Source organism: Artemia franciscana, chromosome 11, assembly GCF_032884065.1.
Source record: "Artemia franciscana chromosome 11, ASM3288406v1, whole genome shotgun sequence".
In the NCBI taxonomy this organism is placed as follows: Eukaryota; Metazoa; Arthropoda; class Branchiopoda; order Anostraca; family Artemiidae; genus Artemia; species Artemia franciscana.
This window is the reverse complement of record NC_088873.1, coordinates 24,619,815-24,639,507: the sequence shown is the minus strand read 5'-3', so window position 1 is coordinate 24,639,507 and position 19,693 is coordinate 24,619,815. Positions and strand designations below refer to the sequence as shown.

The 19,693-nt window shown below is 36.1% G+C and overlaps 1 protein-coding gene across 1 annotated transcript in view; it reads left to right on the top strand.

The window, feature by feature from the left end:
* LOC136032578 (TBC1 domain family member 30-like) overlaps window positions 1-19,693 on the top strand; it is a 223,975-nt gene that overhangs the window by 32,743 nt on the left and 171,539 nt on the right. The window contains exons 3-4 of the mRNA XM_065712848.1: window positions 2,868-2,993; window positions 7,318-7,503. Of these exons, the coding sequence (XP_065568920.1) occupies window positions 2,868-2,993; window positions 7,318-7,503 (312 nt within the window). The remainder of the gene's footprint in view (window positions 1-2,867; window positions 2,994-7,317; window positions 7,504-19,693) is intronic.

Here is a 19,693-nt window from a genome sequence, read left to right as displayed (position 1 = left end):
GTCCCAATTCCAATGTTGCAAATGGGCTATTTACTGCTTTCAAACCTTTGCTATATTCCCAAAAATCATACATTTGGTAGATTTAGTGGAAAAACTTAAAACTGCAAGTATTTCATTAAAAACAATAATAAGTAGTGGAAGGTTGTTAAGCTTCCAAAATTTTAGCTTTAAATTAACCCTAGAAGCTATTATTACTTTTTAACATGCATTTTTTTAATGTTTTCCACGTAATTCAGGAAAATACAGCTTATCTCCATGGAAAGTTCCCCCCCCCCCTCTCCCTTCACATAAAATTCCTCAAAGTAATTTTCCTCCCGCTTACAAAAGCTTCCTCTATCGAAAATTCCTCTGGACAATTCCATCCTCGCTGAAAATCCCACATGAAAGTTTCTTGCGGACGATTCCCCCCGAAAAATTCTTTCTTAGTATACTTTCATTTGAAAAAGACTTTAATTTCTGATAATTTTTCAAATCATATCGGAAATCTCCTCTCCGTGGAAAATTGTCCCATAAATCACCCCTCCTCCAGTAGAAAGCTGCTCCCGAGGAAAATTTCTCATAGAGAATTTCTCCCAGAGAAATTCCCCCGCCTTTGAAAGACCTTCCCATCAACTCCAGCTCCGCTGAAAACTTCCGCTGAAACATCTCCACGTGCTAAATTTAGTCGACAAAGGCAAAGTAAGACAAATAAAAAGAATTTTGCAAAGGAATTCTGGAAAATTTCCCAAAATGTAAAATTTCCCCTAGAAAGTAAAGTCCCAGAGGCTTCCCTCATCACGGAAAATTCTCACCGTAGAAAATCCTCCTAAGCAAAAAATTATTCCCTCCCCACAAAAAATATCTATATACTTCCCAATAACAAATACTATATGTCAACAATGGGTAAATTTCGCAACTTACAGCCCTTTTTCCAGAGTCTGTGGGGGTTTTCCCCAAAGTCTTAGTTCTTGGACCTTTCAACTATGATAAACTAAATGGATATCTCAAATTTTGATCAGACGACGTTGGGGAAAAAGGGCATGGGAGAGGAGCTAACTACCCTTCAATCTGGATGGTCACTTAAAAAAGATTAAAACTATTAATTTATGATCAAATGAGCCCTGTCCTGAATCTTCTAGGGTCACTAGTTTGATTTGATCATTCATGGGGAAAAAACACATACCCATAACCTTTCTTCTAGAAAAAAAGCAAATTCCACGTTCTTAATATAGGAGCTTGAAACCTATACAGTAGACTTCTCTGATATACTGGATCTGATGGTGTGATTTTCATTCAATTAGACCACTTTACGTTTTGGAGGTTTTCCCCCTTTTTTTCAAAAATAGTGGAAAATTTTTTCTGGGTCGTTACTCTCGATGGGTAATATTAATGAACTTTATATATTTTAAATCAGCATAAAAATTGGATTCTTTTTATGTATCTGCCGTTATCAAACGTTGTTTTTTAGAGTTTTGGTTACAATTGTGCCGCGTCGCTTTTTACTAGCAGTTTGTTACCAAGAACTGTTTAACTACGTTGATGTTCGTTTAATTTGCCTATTTAGGTCTTCTTGTAACTTCCCCATCCTCATCAAATACATTCATACATACCTCTATGGGCTCTAGCCAAAAAAAGAAGCAAGGATAAAAAGCTGTAGCCGTTTCTTAAAATCTATTGCTTGTATTGATCGGCCATCCCTGTGTGTCAACCAGATCAAATGTCTTAGCTTTTTCATATTCTTTTTTTCAAATTTTGGATGCTTTTAAGTTTGACAGATAAAAACAATAAATTAATAAATTAAAGTGCAGTTTTGCATGCACTTACACCGGATTTCTTTATGGAGGGGAGCAATATTTTTATGACTAGCTAATCAAAATAACATAACAATAATAATAATAATAAATAGTAATGCAAAATTGTAATGTTCTAAGTTTTTAAAGAAATGCCTAGAAATTCTAGTTTTTAAGGAAATACCAGACAAATCTAGGATTTCCTGACGGGTGTCTCCTAAAGTCCTCCTGCGTACGTTCGTGTACTCTTGCATTTTCATAGAAGTTGCATTCAACACATTTATGTGGCTTAGCTGCTTATTGCACTAAAACATCCTTAAAACTGTTGCTAGGCTTAAAAAAAGTCTTGTTTGTTTTAGAAGGAGGGGGTGGCTCTTAATTTGTGATCAATATGAATTACTTCACCTCCTCTATGTTTGCTGTACATACATCCACTAAACCACCATGCCTTGTACAAGAATAGGGGTGTATGTAGATAAGTAAATGGGACCTCTGAGAGTGAATTTACTGCCAAAATCACTAACGGTGGTTTATATTGCTTAATATATAGACAGTGAGGACCTAGTCTAACATGTTTCTTAGTTAGGATTTTTCAGTCAGAGTTTCCAGAAATACTAGGACACCAAATATATTGTCTTGAGACTCTGCAAGAGAGAGTAAACTACGATGAAAAAATATGAAAGATGTAATGTATATTGCGCTGGACTCCTCAAGACGTTTAATTTATTCTGGTAGCTCCGCAAGGTGTATAACATTAAGTGTAGTCGAGTAATGGTAAACATGCTTGATTTTTTAAGATAAGATTTATTGCAAAAAGCCTGCGGGCCATAGTAACAGAGAATAAAGTCTACAATCAAAGCTCAGGAACAAAATACAACTTTTAAGAAAAAAAGAACAACAAGAGACAAAAAGGAAATGCGCCAAGGTTCAACATATTAACCATCCAACACCAATCACAAAAGCTGTAAGCTATATAACAATTCTAAGAATAAATTCTTAGAAAGCTTTGATTTTCACGCCTTTGGTAAACAGAACTTCCATTCTTGTAGCTTCTCATATGCATTTAATATTCTAATATTGCAATGTTTATTGTTGCAGCTTTGGTTATCTCTTGCAAATAATTATGTAGATTCACGACAAATTAAGTGGTACGATGTTGAAAGAAAATGCTTCAGCGGAACAATCAACACAACTGATGAAGAACTAGGGCAGCAGATCCTTAAGGTAGGATTCTTATGCCCTTTCACAAAGGTTATCAACAAACCTATCAAAATAATTGGCTTTAAACAAATGATAAAAATCCCATAGTTTTCTGTAGCCTTTGAACTCTTAAACTTCATGAATTTTATTTCTTTTTTCTAGCACGGAATTGATAAATGTTTAATATATGGTCCATCCCCATTAAATATAAGACAAGTTTTTTTCTAATTAAATTAAAGAGTGACCATGAAGCTTAGAACTAATAATAACCATCCTACATCGTATAGGGGCTATATTATAAAAATTAGGATAGGGGTTGCATACAGGGGTATCAACGGCCTTATAATGCTGATGTTTAAACAGTGCGTTCCTGAATGCATTTATAGACGGCTCAAACATGATCAGTTTGAAATTCAGAGTGCTTTGTTTACCAACTTCTTTTTAAATATTTTAACTGAAAATTTAGTTTTTCGAACAAATACAAATGAATAAGCCGCTTTTTTCTTGAATTAAATAAAAAAAAACAATTTTTTTAGCTGAAAGTAAGGAGCGACATTAAAACTTAAAACGAACAGAAATTACTCCGTGTATGAAATGGGTTGTCCCCTCCGCAATCCCTCGCTCTTTTCGCTAAGGCTTTTAATTGTTTTAAAAAGTAGAATTGTGGCAAAAAGTCAAACTTTAGAGCAAAGAGCAAGAGATTGCAGAGGGGACAACCAATTTTATATACGGAGTAATTTCTGTTCGTTTTAAGTTTTAATGTCGCTCCTTACTTTCAGCTAAAAAAATTAGTTTTTTTTATTTAATTTATGAACGTTTTTGAATTAATGCATGTTTGGTTTTGGCTCTCCGCACACAAATTATTAAAATGAAATTTGTATATTAATTCTGTGTTTGGCTAAATGGCTTTCTCTTAGTTTTGATCAGACGATTTTGAGAAACAAGGGGTGGAGAAGGAGGCCTAGTTGCCCTCCAATTTTTCGGTTACTTAAAAAGGCAACTAGAACTTTTAATTTTTAACGAACGTTTTTATTAGTAAAAAGTATACGTAACTTAAGAATTAACTTACGTAACAAACTTTCATAATCTTATATTTTTATTATGTATACGAGGGAGTTTGTACCCTCGTTAATACCTCGCTCTTTACACTAAATCTTAAGTTTTTCCCATTTCTTTAAGAATGACCCCAGAATCAGAAAGGCCGTAGAATAAATAGTTGAAATTACTAAAAATACTTTAGCATAAAGAGCGAGGTATTTATCTCCTCCTAAATACCTCGCTCTTTATGCTAAAGTATTTTTAGAACCCCTCATATTCGTAATAATTTCTGTTCGTTTTAAGTTGCAATGCTACTCCTTCCTTTCATTTCAAAAAAACGTTTTCATGCTTATTTTTCATTGTTTTCTTATAGTAATGCTAGAAAATCATGCGCCCTTTTCCTTGAATTTTTCTTCCCCCATGACAGATTCCGCCAAGGAAAGATCCTCCAACATGGCCCCCTCCCCTCAGCCCCACCCCCAAACAAAATAAAATCCCCCTGAAAACGTCTATACACTTCCCAATAACCATTACTATATGTAAACACTGGTCAAAGTTTGTAACTTGCAGCCCCTCCCCCAGGGATTGTGGGGGAGTAAGTCATCCCCAAAGACATAGTTATTATGGTTTTTGACTATCTTGAACAAAACGGCAATCTCAAAATTTTGATCTGTTGGCTTTGGGGAAAAATGAGCGTGGGAGGGGGCCTAGATGCCCTCCAATTTTTTGGTCATTTAAAAAGGGCACTAGAACTTTTCATTTCCGTTAGAATGAGCCCTCTTGTGACATTCCAGGACCACTTGGTCGATGCGATGACCACTGGGAAAAAAAAACAAAAAAAAACAAACAAACAAATAAACACACACCCGTGATTTGTTTTCTGGCAAAAAATACAAAATTCCACATTTTTGTAGATGGGAGCTTGAAACTTCTACAGTAGGGTTCTCTGATACGCTAAATTTGATGGTGTCATTTTCGTTAAGATTCTGCGACTTTTAGGGGGTGTTTCCCCCTATTTTCTTAAATAAGCCAAATTTTCTCAGGCTCGAACTTTTGATGGGTAAGACTAAACTTGATGAAACTTGTATATTTAAAATCAGTATTAAAACGCGATTCTTTTGATGTAGCTATTGATATCAAAATTCAATTTTTTAGAGTTTTGGTTACTATTGAGCCGGGTCGCTCCTTATTACAGTTCGTTGTCAAGTCTTTTATTACATTGCTCTCGTGTTAAAACATTAATTCTTGATAAGTGTTTAAGACATGAATATTAATATATAAAGGGGGCAGCTCCCCCCATATATAGCTTAATTTTTTACAGTTCCGTGGTTTAATAGTAATCTACTTTAGTTCAAGGAATTATTTTTTTAATTAAACTTATGTTTGGTTTTATTTTGCATTTAGTGTCAACCTATATATGGGAGATGCTACCATGCCGTACCTTCCCCCTCCCTCTATTACGCTAAACTTTTTTACCAAAAATACTTCAAGGATAAGAGCCCATTCAGGTGCAGTTACTGTTTATCACGAATTAATTTTTTATTGATTTAGGCAGTCACCCCTTCAACCCATATCATTACACTAAAATTTGACCTTTAAATAAAAGTACTTCAAGAAAAGGGCATCACTAAGGTATACTTGCCTTTCAAATTCAAATTGAATTTTATTTCTCAGTACCCCCTCAGTAAGCTTGATGCATGATTCCTTCTATATGCATCTGCTTATACATTTGTCCCAATGACGGGAGGTCAGATGTTGAAATCCTTGTTTATCTTAATATCCATCATATTCATCTAAAGCATATTCATCTCTTACAAAAATTGAAAAATCTGGGCCTAAGTATGCATTGTTTATGCCTTAGGAACTAAGTTTGGCATTTCTAATGATATTCATATTTTTGATACTAACAAATTTTGATGATCAATTTGATAATAAGTGGATTTTCACATCTTTAAAGAAATTGCAAAAATTTTATTATGTTGATAAGATATCTAATAAAAACTTTGTTTGTTGGAATTTCAATTTTTATTGGTTAGTTTCGCTTTTCATTCATAGTCTATTTTTACTTAAATGTTAAATAGTTTATTTAACTCATATGTATGGCCATCCATTCAATCCGTTTTGATTCATGCATCTCGCCTTAATTCAACTTGACCCCACTTAACTCATCCCATACCCCTGTTTAACTCAACCCCAATTTAAATCAATCCCATACCTCCCAATTCAACTCATCCTCATGTAGTTCAATCAAATTCAACTTAACTCCGTATAGATCAATCACGTTTAACTCAATCCATTCAACTGAACTCTCATTTAAGTAAACTATCATTTAGAGTCTTCTTCATAAACATTTTTATCTAGCTGGTAAGTAACAAATGCGGTCTCTAGTTTTCACAGTTACCTTTAGAGCCTTTCCTATTCACAAGTACTACAGAACATTTTGACCAAGACTATTGAAATATTTTGTTTCTATGTGGCTATTACTATTTGATGATACAGATCAATGACCTATTCTGAACCTTATGTTTGCAACCCGATGAGTAAATAAAAAACTGTTGAATTTTATATGCTGGAAATAAGCGTAAAAATTAAGTCAATTCAGGCAGGTGTGCACAGCTTAGATACAATATAATGTATCTAAGCTGTGCTTAGATATTGGTGCACAGCTTAGATGCTATTATCTAAGCACAGCTTAGGTACAATATATTGGTATCTAAGCTGTGCAGGTGTGTAACTTCAAATTTCGATTGATGCATAAATTCTTAGTGTTATTTTGACAGATTTTGTGTTTAATGAATATCTTTTGTTAGAGGACATTCTACAACATTTGCCCTATATGATGGTCCCTGAAAGGAAAAAAAATCAAGAAAAAAAAATAATGAATGGTCATCTCTGACCTTCCTATTCAGAAAATGTAAAATTTTTTATTTGTTTAGATAAGGCCTTGAAAACTCTGCAATAGGTTTCTCTGGTATGCTGAATACGATAATGTAATTTTTATTAGGATCACTTTGGGCAATGTTTTCCGTGTTTTCTAAAATCATGAAATTTTTCTCAGTTTCATTGCTTCCGAAATTATCCTTTGCAACATTTTTTTATGCATGTATTAATATTCAAATTTCGAATTACTATTTTTAAATTTTAATTCAACTGTGATGGGCACGCGCCAATCTTTACTTACAGTTCTTTACCACTAGCTTATTATCAATGGTAAATTTTAATCCGCGAAGAACTTTGCACGAAATGCTTGATATGTATTTATTTATAATAGTAAAAGATAGCAAAACATAAAGTAAATTAAATTTTCCAGGATTTACATCGAACAGGCTGCAGCCTTTTCTGCGGTGACTATGCAGAAGAAAACCAGGCAGTCCTCAAGCGGGTCCTTTTGGCCTTCGCTCGATGGAACAAGAGGGTTGGATATTGCCAGGGATTCAATATGCTTGCAGCAATAATTCTTGGAGTCATGCTTGGAAATGAATCAGACAGTTTAAAGGTATCTGCTTGATTGTGTATACATACAGGGGCGTCCAATGGGACGGGACAGTTCCCCCCCCCCAATAATTAGGAGAAAAAATATAATAAGTTCATGCACCTTGACTATTCAGATATAAACCCCTCTTGCCCCCGCTCCAATAAAAATGCTGGATTATATATATATATATATATATATATATATATATATATATATATATATATATATATATATATATATATATATATATATATATATCTATATATCTATATATATATATATATATATATATATATATATATCTATATATCTATATATCTATATATATATATATATATATATATATATATATATATATATATATATATATATATATATATATATATATATATATATATATATATATATATATATATATATATATATATATATATATATATATATATATATATATGTATATATATATATATATATATATATATATATATATATATATATATATATATATATATATATATATATATATATATATATATATATATATATATATATATATATATATATATATATATATATATATATATATATATATATATATATATATATATATATATATATATATATATATATATATATATATATATATATATATATATATATATATATATATATGTATATATATATATATATATATATATATATATATATATATATATATATATATATATATATATATATATATATATATATATGTGTATATATATACATATGTATATATGTATATATATATATATATATGTATATACACACCAACACCTAGTTGGTGGGGGCGCTTCGCACTCCCCCCCCCCCAAGCCCCCCCGCGCGCGTAAGTCGTTACGCGCCATATTAGTTACGCGCCATATTAGTTACGCGCCATTGTAGTTGTGTCCCTATGTCCCACCTGTGAATATAGATATATATATATATATATATATATATATATATATATATATATATATATATATATATATATATATATATATATATATATATATATATACTAGCTGTTGGGGTGGCGCTTCCCGCCACCCGAACACCTAGTTGGTGGGGGCGCTTCGCGCCCCCCCCCCCCCAAGCCCCCCCGCGCGCGTAAGTCGTTGCGCGCCATATTAGTTACGCGCCATTGTAGTTGTGTCCCTATGTCCCACCTGTGAATATAGATATATATATATATATATATATATATATATATATATATATATATATATATATATATATATATATATATATATATATATACTAGCTGTTGGGGTGGCGCTTCGTGCCACCCCAACACCTAGTTGGTGGGGCGCTTCGCGCCCCCCCAAGCCCCCCCGCGCGCGTAAGTCGTTACGCGCCATATTAGTTACGCGCCATTGTAGTTGTGTCCCTGTGTCCCACCTGTGAATATAGATAGATTTATATATGTGTTTTAAACTACGTAAAAATTGCGAATATACAACATTCTTGGCTTTCCCATTGTCTGTCCATATACAAAGCCGTATGTACTAATAATGACGTCATATGCAAACGCTCTTTTTACAAACAAACAAACATGCATACACACAACTCGTTTTTATATATAGATAGATAGATAGATAGATACAATACAAATTAACTACGTAAAACTTGTGAATATACAACAGTCTTCGCTGTCCCATTGTCTGTGCGTATAAATAGATTGTCAGGTTTACCGACCCTCAAAGATGCAACATACAATTGTACATTGGTAAAGCAATCTGTATTAAGATCTATACCGCATTTTTCTAGTGATTGCCCTTGAGCTTTGTTGATGGTGGTTGCAAATGCTAATCGAATTGGGAATTGCAATCTTTCAAATTGAAAAAGCAGATCCGTTGGAATCATGGGAATGCGAGGAATAAGAACAGCCTCACCCTCATAAGGCCCTGTCAAGATTGTGGCCTCTATTAGGTTTTCCATTGTTTTTTTTTACGGCAAGTCGCGTGCCATTGCAAAGCTTTGGTGGGTTGATATTTCTTAAAAGTATTATTGGTACGCCTATTTTTAGTTGTAGCACGTGTGGTGGAAACCCTGAAGGATCTGTGGAATTTAAAAATTCAGATGGATAATTAACCGCTTCATTTGGTTCCAAAATACAAATTAACTGCGTAAAACTTGCGAATATACAACATTCTTCGCTGTCCAATTGTCGCTGCATATAAATAGATTGTCAGGTTTACCGACCCTCGAACATGCAACGTACAATTGTCCATGGGAAAAACAATCAGTATTAAGATCTATACCACATTTTTCTAATGATTGACCTTGAGCTTTGTTAATGGTGATTGTAAATGCTAATCGAATTGGGAATTGCAATCTTTTAAATTGAAAAGGCAGATCCGTTGGAATCATGGGAATGCGAGGAATAAGAACAGCCTCACCCTCAAAAGGCCCTGTCAAGATTGTGGCCTCTATTAGGTTTTCCATTGTTTTTTTTACGGCAAGTCGAGTGCCATTGCAAAGCTTTGGTGGGTTTATATTTCTTAAAAGTATTATTGGTACGCCTATTTTTAGTTGTAGCATGTGTGGTGGAAACCCTGAAAGATCTATGGAATTTAAAAATTCAGATGGATAATTAACCGCTTCATTTGGTTCCAAAACTGTGTCGACTGACTTGTAAAGGACTGCCTGGTCTCGAATCTTGGTCAAAACAATATTGTTGATTTCGTGGACGTCTATATTTTTGGGTGCGAGAATCGCTCTTTCACTTAGCCATTTATTATTTTTATAATTTTTTAGAATATTCGGAAATACTTTTTCAATCAATTCATTTTTGGACGTCACTAAATTACAGAAATCAACAGGTAGTTGTATACGTCCTGAAATTGAGTCTACTGGGAGCTTTCCGTTTCCCATTGCCAGCAATTGATCTGAAAATGTTTGACCAGAGTCATCGTTTTGCAATCGGACACGCATATTTGTAGTTAATTTGAATATTTTTACGTATGCCCATAAATTAGAATTTTTCAGGCAAGCATTCATTTCGTCTGCAGGAGTTGATCTAGGTATTATAGGTAATGTTTGCCTGAAACCTCCCGCAAGCAATATTAATGTGCTGCCAAAGGGTTTCGACTTCCCTCGCAAATCTTTCAAGCATTGATCCAGAGCCTCGAGCGATTTTTTGTGTGCCATCGTGCACTCATCCCAAATAATAAGTTAGCATTGCTGCAATACTTTACCCATCCCAGATGATTTGGAAATATTGCACGTGGGAGTTTCTGTAGAATGCAACTTCAGAGGCGATTTCAAAGCGGAATGAGCAGTTCTTCCACCAGGCAGCAATGTTGCGGCTATTCCGGACGACGCAATTGCCAACGCTATATCATTTTTTGATCGAATTGATGCCAGAATCAGTTTTATCACAAACGTTTTACCAGTACCTCCTGGCGCATCCAAAAAGAAAATTTCTCCAACGTTGTTATCTCCAATAAATTCAGAGCTTGGCATGCACTACGGTAAGTGTCATGTATAGTACCATTTACAGTCCTCAAATACTCAAAGGATGTCGGACAGGGTACATTCACCAAAAGCAGGCGTAGAAAGAAGCATTCATGTTGATTGGGGTGAACGGTGTAGAGTCTTCCTATCGTGGTATCTTTGAAGATGGTAGGTTGGCCGTCGACTGACTTACCCTGTTTTCGACGTTCAAATACTTTATTTTTAGTATTCCACGTGTGATACGAAGGCACTTCAGTATACAGTAGTTTTTTTGCAAAAGAATCATTTTTGCAAAGCGAAAAAAAAGCTGTTAATGTTGTATCCGGTGGATTCAGGACTCTTTGTTGCACGTTGGTTTCCGTGAAATAAACACGTTGACCATTCTGTAAATGTACCGCTAAGTGAACAACAGCTGGACTACGTTCATGTATCGGAAATGAAAGAATTCGCCAAACAGCTTCATTACTGCTTATGCATCTTCCAGCCTGATATTGTACGATTTCATCGAAATCTTTGATTTCGGGCTGCAAGCCAAAAACTGCCATGTCACTGCCTTTGTTGACGTATTTACATATGTATTTGATTGCCTTTACGGAGTTACAGTATTCAACGTTTATGTGTGCATTAAATGTTTTTGATAATAATGGGGGATATGGAACAACCCACTGGTTATCTACTTCGATGGTGGTACCGTTACGCTTCTTTATTATTGCTGTTTTACCGCCATCTTCAGTAGATCTTCTTCTATATTGTGGGTAACCATCATTGCCAGTAATTGTGTTTGATACTAAAAGTCGAGGATATTGCTTTGTGCACCTTCCTTTGGCCATGCATGGTGAATTTTCGTTCAGTGCACCGCAAGGTCCATGTATCATATTTTTTACAATAATATCATGTAACCCCTTATCGACATTTTTATCAGGTATTTCAGCGTCACCGTCAAAGCAAAATTGACGACAACTAATTTCATGACGTCAGCCGACACAGAAACATGACGTCACCTGATCCACAGGTCCACAGACAGACAACTTATTTTTATATATATAGATATATATATATATATATATGTTTTTAACTACGTAAAACTTAAGAATATACAACATTCTTTGCTGTCCCAATGTCTATGCATATAAATAGATTGTCAGGTTTACCAACTCTTGAACATGCAACATATAATGGCCCATGGGAAAACAATTTGTATTCAGATCTATACCTCATGATTCTAATGATTGCCCTTGAGCTATGTTGATGGTGATTGCTAATCGACCATTCCCTGTGTCACCATCGTCATTTATATATACCCCTGTGCCCCCCGGCGTCCCCTTTGTAGTTTTGTCCCTGTGTCCCGGTCGTCATTTATATTCCCTGTTTCCCGGTCGTCATTTGTGTCCCGGTGTCCCAGTCTGTGATTTCTCTTTGAGTGTCCCGGGCGTCATTTATATTCCTTGTGTCCCGGTGTCCCAGTCGTCATTTATATCCCCCTGTGCCCCCCGTCGTCCCCATTGTAGTTGTGTCCCTGTGTCCCGGTCGTCATTTATATTCCCTGTGTTCCGGTCGTCATTTGTATCCCGGTGTCTCGGTCTGTATATACATTCGTTTTTTAGTTTTGTTTTTCTCCTTTATTTTTCATTTTTTCCTTTTTTATTTTTTTTCTTTTTTAGTTTTTTTTTTCAGTTTTTTAGCTATTTTAGTTTTTTTATTAGTTTTTAGTTTTTTTTTTCTTTTTAGTTTTTTTTGTAGTTTTTACCTTTTTTAGTTTTTTTAGTGTTTTTTTTACTTATGTCCTGTAATTTTACCCGGTCTGTAATTTCTCTTTGATTGTCCTGGTCGTCATTTATACTCCCTGTGTCCCGGTCGTCATTTGTGTCCAGGTGCTTTGTTGATGGTGATTGCTAATCGAACATTCCTTTTGTCCCGGTCGCTTTCTCTTTGAGTGTCGTCATTTATATTGCCTATATGCCGGTGTCCCGGTCGTCATTTGTGTCCTGATGTCCCGGTCTGTAATTTCGTCAGTTGAAAACATGACGTTAGTCGACACAGAAACATGACGTCACCTGACAGACAGACACACAGACAGACAACTTATTTTTATATATATAGATATATATATATATACGTGTTCATATACTTTACATATATATTAAGTATATGTACATAATGTATATATAAATTATCTATAGGGAGAAAATACTTTGTAAATATATCGCAATAACTTCCTGAAAATACAAAGACATTTGTCATAGTGAGTCCTACTATTTTCGTTTCAGGGGAATCATTTTCTTTACACACAAATAAAACAAAAAAAAAGTAAAGCCAGAGAACCCTTTGGTTTCTTAGGTCAATTCCAACATCCAATACACACATACACTACATGTAAATTAACCAAAGCAAAACAATAACTCCTGCCGACGGGCTGACAATGTGTCTCAGTCACTAATTCCTTCATTGCACTGTTAGAAAAAGTTTTTATATGAGGGAATCCTCTAATTTCCCAGGAAAATACTCTGGTTATCCTGACATACAACCACTCAGCGACTAAGTTACTCCAATAACTTGGCAAAACGTGCCGAGCAGAGAGCTGGGATGGTGATTTAAAAAGTTCTTAGGACTTTCAGTAGTGACTGAAAGGTTGAAGATGTATTGTAAACAATATAAAAGCAACAGTGAACAAGAAAAAAAAACGCAAAAAAACCAAGGACAGCTTTTATACAAAAGGGCTTTAATTTCCCCCTTATTCCAACATTAAGAGAAATTCAGATAGTGTATAATTTTTATAGTCTGAAAACTAAATGCCTCGTGTAAAATAATATGCAAGTTATTTAGCCAGTCGAAGGCACTTTATTGATAATCGAATTTTCACATGTCAGCTTATCTTCTCAAGGGTAACATCTTAGAACGAGTAAGCAATGCAAAATTAAACTTTTGTAGTTTATTTTCAGCTTGTTCAACTTAGTTCACTTTTCAATGAAACTTAGATCAACCTCCACCGTATAGCTAAACTCTTCTTTAGTTTTCGCAGAAACCGTCCGATTAGTGTCATCAGCACTTAAAATTAATGCTTGTCAGGGATAACGTACGAGTCTCCGCTATTTGACAAATTGGTAAGTATTACCTATCGCTGCAACCATGATTCATTTCTAACACTTCTAGAAGCTTATAAAAGACATAAACAGGCATCTTGAGCCTAAAAATAAAATAAAAACCTGGCCAGTAGACTCGTCATTTGTGGTGCTTGCTCTAACATTTCCTAGGTATTTGAGGAAGGCTATGTTAGTAGTTCCATTTTTGTTTGAAAAATTGAATTGTTTGTTGTGAATTATTTCCGAAAGAAGCAATACCCCCTTCCCTCCACCCATCATTTTAAGGTCATCTAAATCTGAATTTGGTTGAAAAAGAAATTCAGCGTTGAGGTTTTCATCTCTCTCTTTAGCCCCATTTACTATTACTGACAGTATAGAAGAATCGATCAGTAATAACGTTGATAATGGGTTAGCTTAGCAGCTAAGGCTTCGCAAACCGCAATGGACTACCCTCAATTTTTTGCTATTTACGCTATATGAAATCCAGGGATCTTTTATCAAAGCAAAAGTTTATAGACGATGAAGTGAATAGTCTAGCTCTATCGATATTTTATCACCTTCTTTCTTTCATAACTAGAAATGGTCACTATTGTTGGGATTCAGGTACGCTATCTATAATATTTGATTTTCATATTACATGATAGATAACAGGTTGTCGCTGTCATTTACTGTCTTACTGGCCCCCTGTGAAGACACAAATGCAAAAAAAAACCATTATTGTTTAGTTGAATCTGACTGAAAACTCTGGGTTCAAAAAAGCGTTACATAGGTGGTACTGTGACAAATGTTAATTACACAATTTTTTCAATTCTGCCGTTTAAATTTCCTAGCTACCTTAAACAACAACCATCCTTCCTGGGAAAATTACAAAATTATGTATTTTCCTTTATTTGGGACCAGATTATTCATCCGGAAAATTCACTTCAGCAGACAATTACCCTTTCCGAAATCTGCCATATATAAAGTTGAGCAGCCAAAGGGAAAGTATGTAAAACACAAAAAATTAAGAAAAGAAGGGATTTTAGAATATTCTACCTATATTCCAAAATATAGTTCGAATATATAGCGTAGAATATCCAGTAGTATTTGTTTTTGTATTTTTGTTGGATTTAATTCTTTTCTCCTTGTTTTGAAGGTTGAGGATTGAGCAATAAAAGTTAAAAAAAAATAACATGGAAATATAAAAGTAGTCGTAGATGTGGAAGGGTGCCTTACGGAGGAAGTACAAAGAGATAGAGAGTTGGACTATGAGGTGCGAGTAATTACTTCTTGTGGGCATGGTCTGGTACCAAAATCTTAAATAAATGAAGGTTTTCCCGTCTGAAAAAATTATAAAGGGTATTTTTTCTTTTAGTTTGTTTAAGTTTTATTTAAATATGGCCTTAAATTCTAGCCTGGAGTCCGACTCCAGGCTAGAACCAAGCAAATTTAAAATGGACAGACCTTCTTATTTAGAACTAGCTGTTGGGGTGGCGCTTCGCGCACCCCCAACACCTATTTGGTGGGGGCGCTTCGCCCCCCCCCCAAGCCCCCCCACGCGCGCAAGTCGTTACGCGCCATGTTAGTTACGCGCCATTGTAATTGTGTCCCTGTGTCCCACCTGTGAATATAGATAGATATTTATATGTTTTTAATTACGTAAAACTTGCGAATGGTGATTGCTAATTGAACATTCCCTGTGTCCCCGTCGTCATTTATATTTCCTGTGTCCCGGTCGTCATTTGTGTCCTGGTGTCCCAGTCTGTAATTTCTCTTTGAGTGTCCCGGTCGTCATTTATATTCCCTGTGTCCATTTATATTCCCTTGTCCCGGTGTCCCGGTCGAAGCCTTATATACTTATATCTTGTGAATATACTACATTCTTCGCTGTCCCATTGTCTGTGCATATAGATTGTCAGGTTTACCGACCATTGAACATGCAACATATAATTGTCCATGGGAAAAAAAGAATCCGTATTCAGATCTATACCTCATTATTCTAATGATTGCCCTTGAACATTCCCTGTGTCCCGGTCGTCATTTATATATCCCCCCTGTGCCCCCTGGCGTCCCCGTTGTAGTTGTGTCCCTGTGTCCCGGTCGTTATTTATATTCCCTGTGTCCCGGTCGTTATTTGTGTCCCGGTGTCCCAGTCTGTAATTTCTCTTTGAGTGTCCCGGTCGTCATTTATATCCTCTGTGTCGCAATGTTCCGGTCTTCATTTGTGTCTCGTTGTCCCGATTGTAATTTCGTCAGTCGACAAACATGACGTCAGTCGACAAACAACTTCATGACGGAATAATGCTCAATCCTCATAATGACGTCAGTCGACAAACATGACGTCAGTCGACACACAAACATGACGTCAGTAGACAGACACACAGACAAACAACTTATCTGTCTATTCTATCTATATCTATATATATAAATAAGTTGTCTGTGTGTGTGTGGGTCTGTCGGGTGACGTCATGTTTGTGTGTTGACTGACGTCATGTTTGTCGACTGACGTCATTATAAGGATTGAGCTGTATGCGTCACGAAGTTGTTTGTCGACTGACGTCATGTTTGTCAACTGATGAAATTACATACCGGGACACCGAGACACAAATGACGACCGGGACACAGGGAATATAAATGACGACCGGGAACCTCAAAGAGAAATTACAGACTGGGACACCCAGACACAAATCACGACCGGGACACAGGGAATATAATTGACGACCAGGACACAGGGACACAACTACAACGGGGACGCCGGGGGCACAGGCGGGATATATAAATGACGACCGGGACACAGGGATTGTTCGAATAGAAATTACAGACCGGGACACCGGGACACAAATGACGACCGGGACACAGGGAATGTAAATGACGACCGGGACACTCAAAGAGAAATTACAAACTGGGATACCGGGACACAAATGACGACCGGGACACAGGGAATATAAATGACGACCGGGACACAGGGACACATCATTAGAATAATGAGGTATAGATCTGAATACGGATTGTTTTTCCCAAGGGCAATTATATGTTGCATGTTCAAGAGTCAGTAAACCTGACACTCTATTTATATGCAACATATATATATATATATATATATATATATATATATATATATATATATATATATATATATATATATATATATATATATATATATATATATATCTATCTCTATTCACAGGTGGGACACAGGGACAAAGCTACAATGGCGCATAACGACTTACGCGCGCGGGGGGGGGGGGCTTGGGGGGGGGGGTGCGAAGCGCCCCTCCAACTAGGTGTTGGGGTGGCGCGAAGCGCCACCCCAACAGCTATCTATATATATAAAAATAAGTTGTCTGTCTGTCTGTCTGTGTATCAGGTGACGTCATGTTTCTGTGTCGACTGACGTCATGTTTTCGACTGACGAAATTACGAAATTACATTGGGACACAAATGACGACCAGGACACCGGCACATAGGGAATATAAATGACGACCGGGACACTCAAAGAGAAAGCCACCGGGACCCAAGGAATGTTCAATTAGCAATCACCATCAACAAAACACCGTCAACAAACCATCACAAATGACGACCGGGACACAGGGAGTATAAATGACGACCAGGACATAAGTAAAAAAAAACTAAAAAAAAGGTAAAAACTACAAAAAAACTAAAAAGAAAAAAACAAACTAAAAACTAATAAAAAAACTAAAAAAGCTAAAAAACTAAAAAAACTAAAAAATAAAAAAAACTAAAAAAAGGAAACAAAAAGAAAAATAAAGGAGAAAAACAAAACTAAAAAAATAAAAAAAAAATAAAAAAGAAAAAAAAACTAAAAAAACTAAAAAAATGTAAAAACCAAAAAAAAACTAAAAAGAAAAAAAGGGGAAAAATACAAAAATTTATTTCATCATTTACCAAAAACGAATGTATATACAGACTGGGACACCGGAATACAAATGACGACCGGGACACAGGGAATATAAATGACGACCGGGACACAGGGACACAACTACAACGGGGACGCCGGGGGGCACAGGGGGATATATAAATGACGATGGGGACACAGAGAATGTTCGATTAGCAATCACCATCAACAAAGCTCAAGGGCAATCATTAGAATCATGAGGTATAACTAAAAAAAACTAAAAAAAAGGTAGAAAACTAAAACCTAAAAAAAAGACCAATTCAAAAACGAATGTATATACAGACTGGGACACCGGGACACGAATGACGACCGGGACAACGGGACACAAGGAATATCAATGACGCCCGGGACCCTCAAAGAGAATTCACAGACTGGGACACCGGGACATAAATGACGACCGGAACACATGGAATATAAATGACGACCGGGACACCGGGGGGCACACGGGGATATATAAATGACGACGGCGACACAGGGAATCGTCGATTAGCAATCACCATCAACAAAGCTCAAGGGCAATCATTAGAATCATGAGGTATAGATCTGAATACGGATTGTTTTCCCATGGACCATTATATGTTGCATGTTCAAGAGTCGGTAAACCTGACAATCTATTTATATGCACAGACAATGGGACAGCAAAGAATGTTGTATATTCGCAAGTTTTACGTAGTTAAAAACATACATATATATATATATATCTATCTATATTCACAGGTGGGACATAGGGACACAACTACAATGGCGCGTAACGACTTACGCGCGCGGGGGGGCTTGGGGGGGCGCGAATCCCCCCCCCCCCCGCGCCACCCCAACAGCTAGTATATATATAAAAATAGGTTGTCTGTGTGTGTGTGTGTGTCGAGTGACGTCATGTTTGTGTGTCGACTGACGTCATGTTTGTCGACTGACGTCATTTTAAGGATTGAGCTGTATGCGTCATGAAGTTGTTTGTCGACTGACGTCATGTTTGTCAACTGATGAAATTACATACCGGGACACCGGGACACAAATGACGACCGGGACACAGGGAATATAAATGACGACTGGGAACCTCAAAGAGAAATTACAGACTGGGACACCCGGACACAAATCACGACCGGGACACAGGGAATATAAATGACGACCGGGACACAGGGGCACAACTACAACGGGGACCCCGGGGGCACAGGCGGGATATATAAATGACGACTGGGACACAGGGATTTTTCGAATAGAAATTACAGACCGGGACACCGGGACACAAATGAAGACCGGGACACCGGGAATGTAAATGACGACCGGGACACTCAAAGAGAAATTACAAACTGGGATACCGGGACACAAATGACGACCGGGACACAGGAAATATAAATGACGACCGGGACACAGGGACACATCATTAGAATAATGAGGTATAGATCTGAATACGGATTGTTTTTCCCATGGACAATTATATGTTGCATGTTCAAGAGTCAGTAAACCTGACACTCTATTTATCTGCAACATATATATATATATATATATATATATATATATATATATATATATATATATATATATATATATATATATATATATATATATATATATATATATATATATATATATATATATATATATATATATCTATTCACAGGTGGGACACAGGGACAAAGCTACAATGGCGCGTAACGACTTACGCGCGCGGGGGGGGCTTGGGGGGGCGCGAAGCGCCCCTCCAACTAGGTGTTAGCTCCAACAGCTAGTCTATATATATAAAAATAAGTTGTCTGTC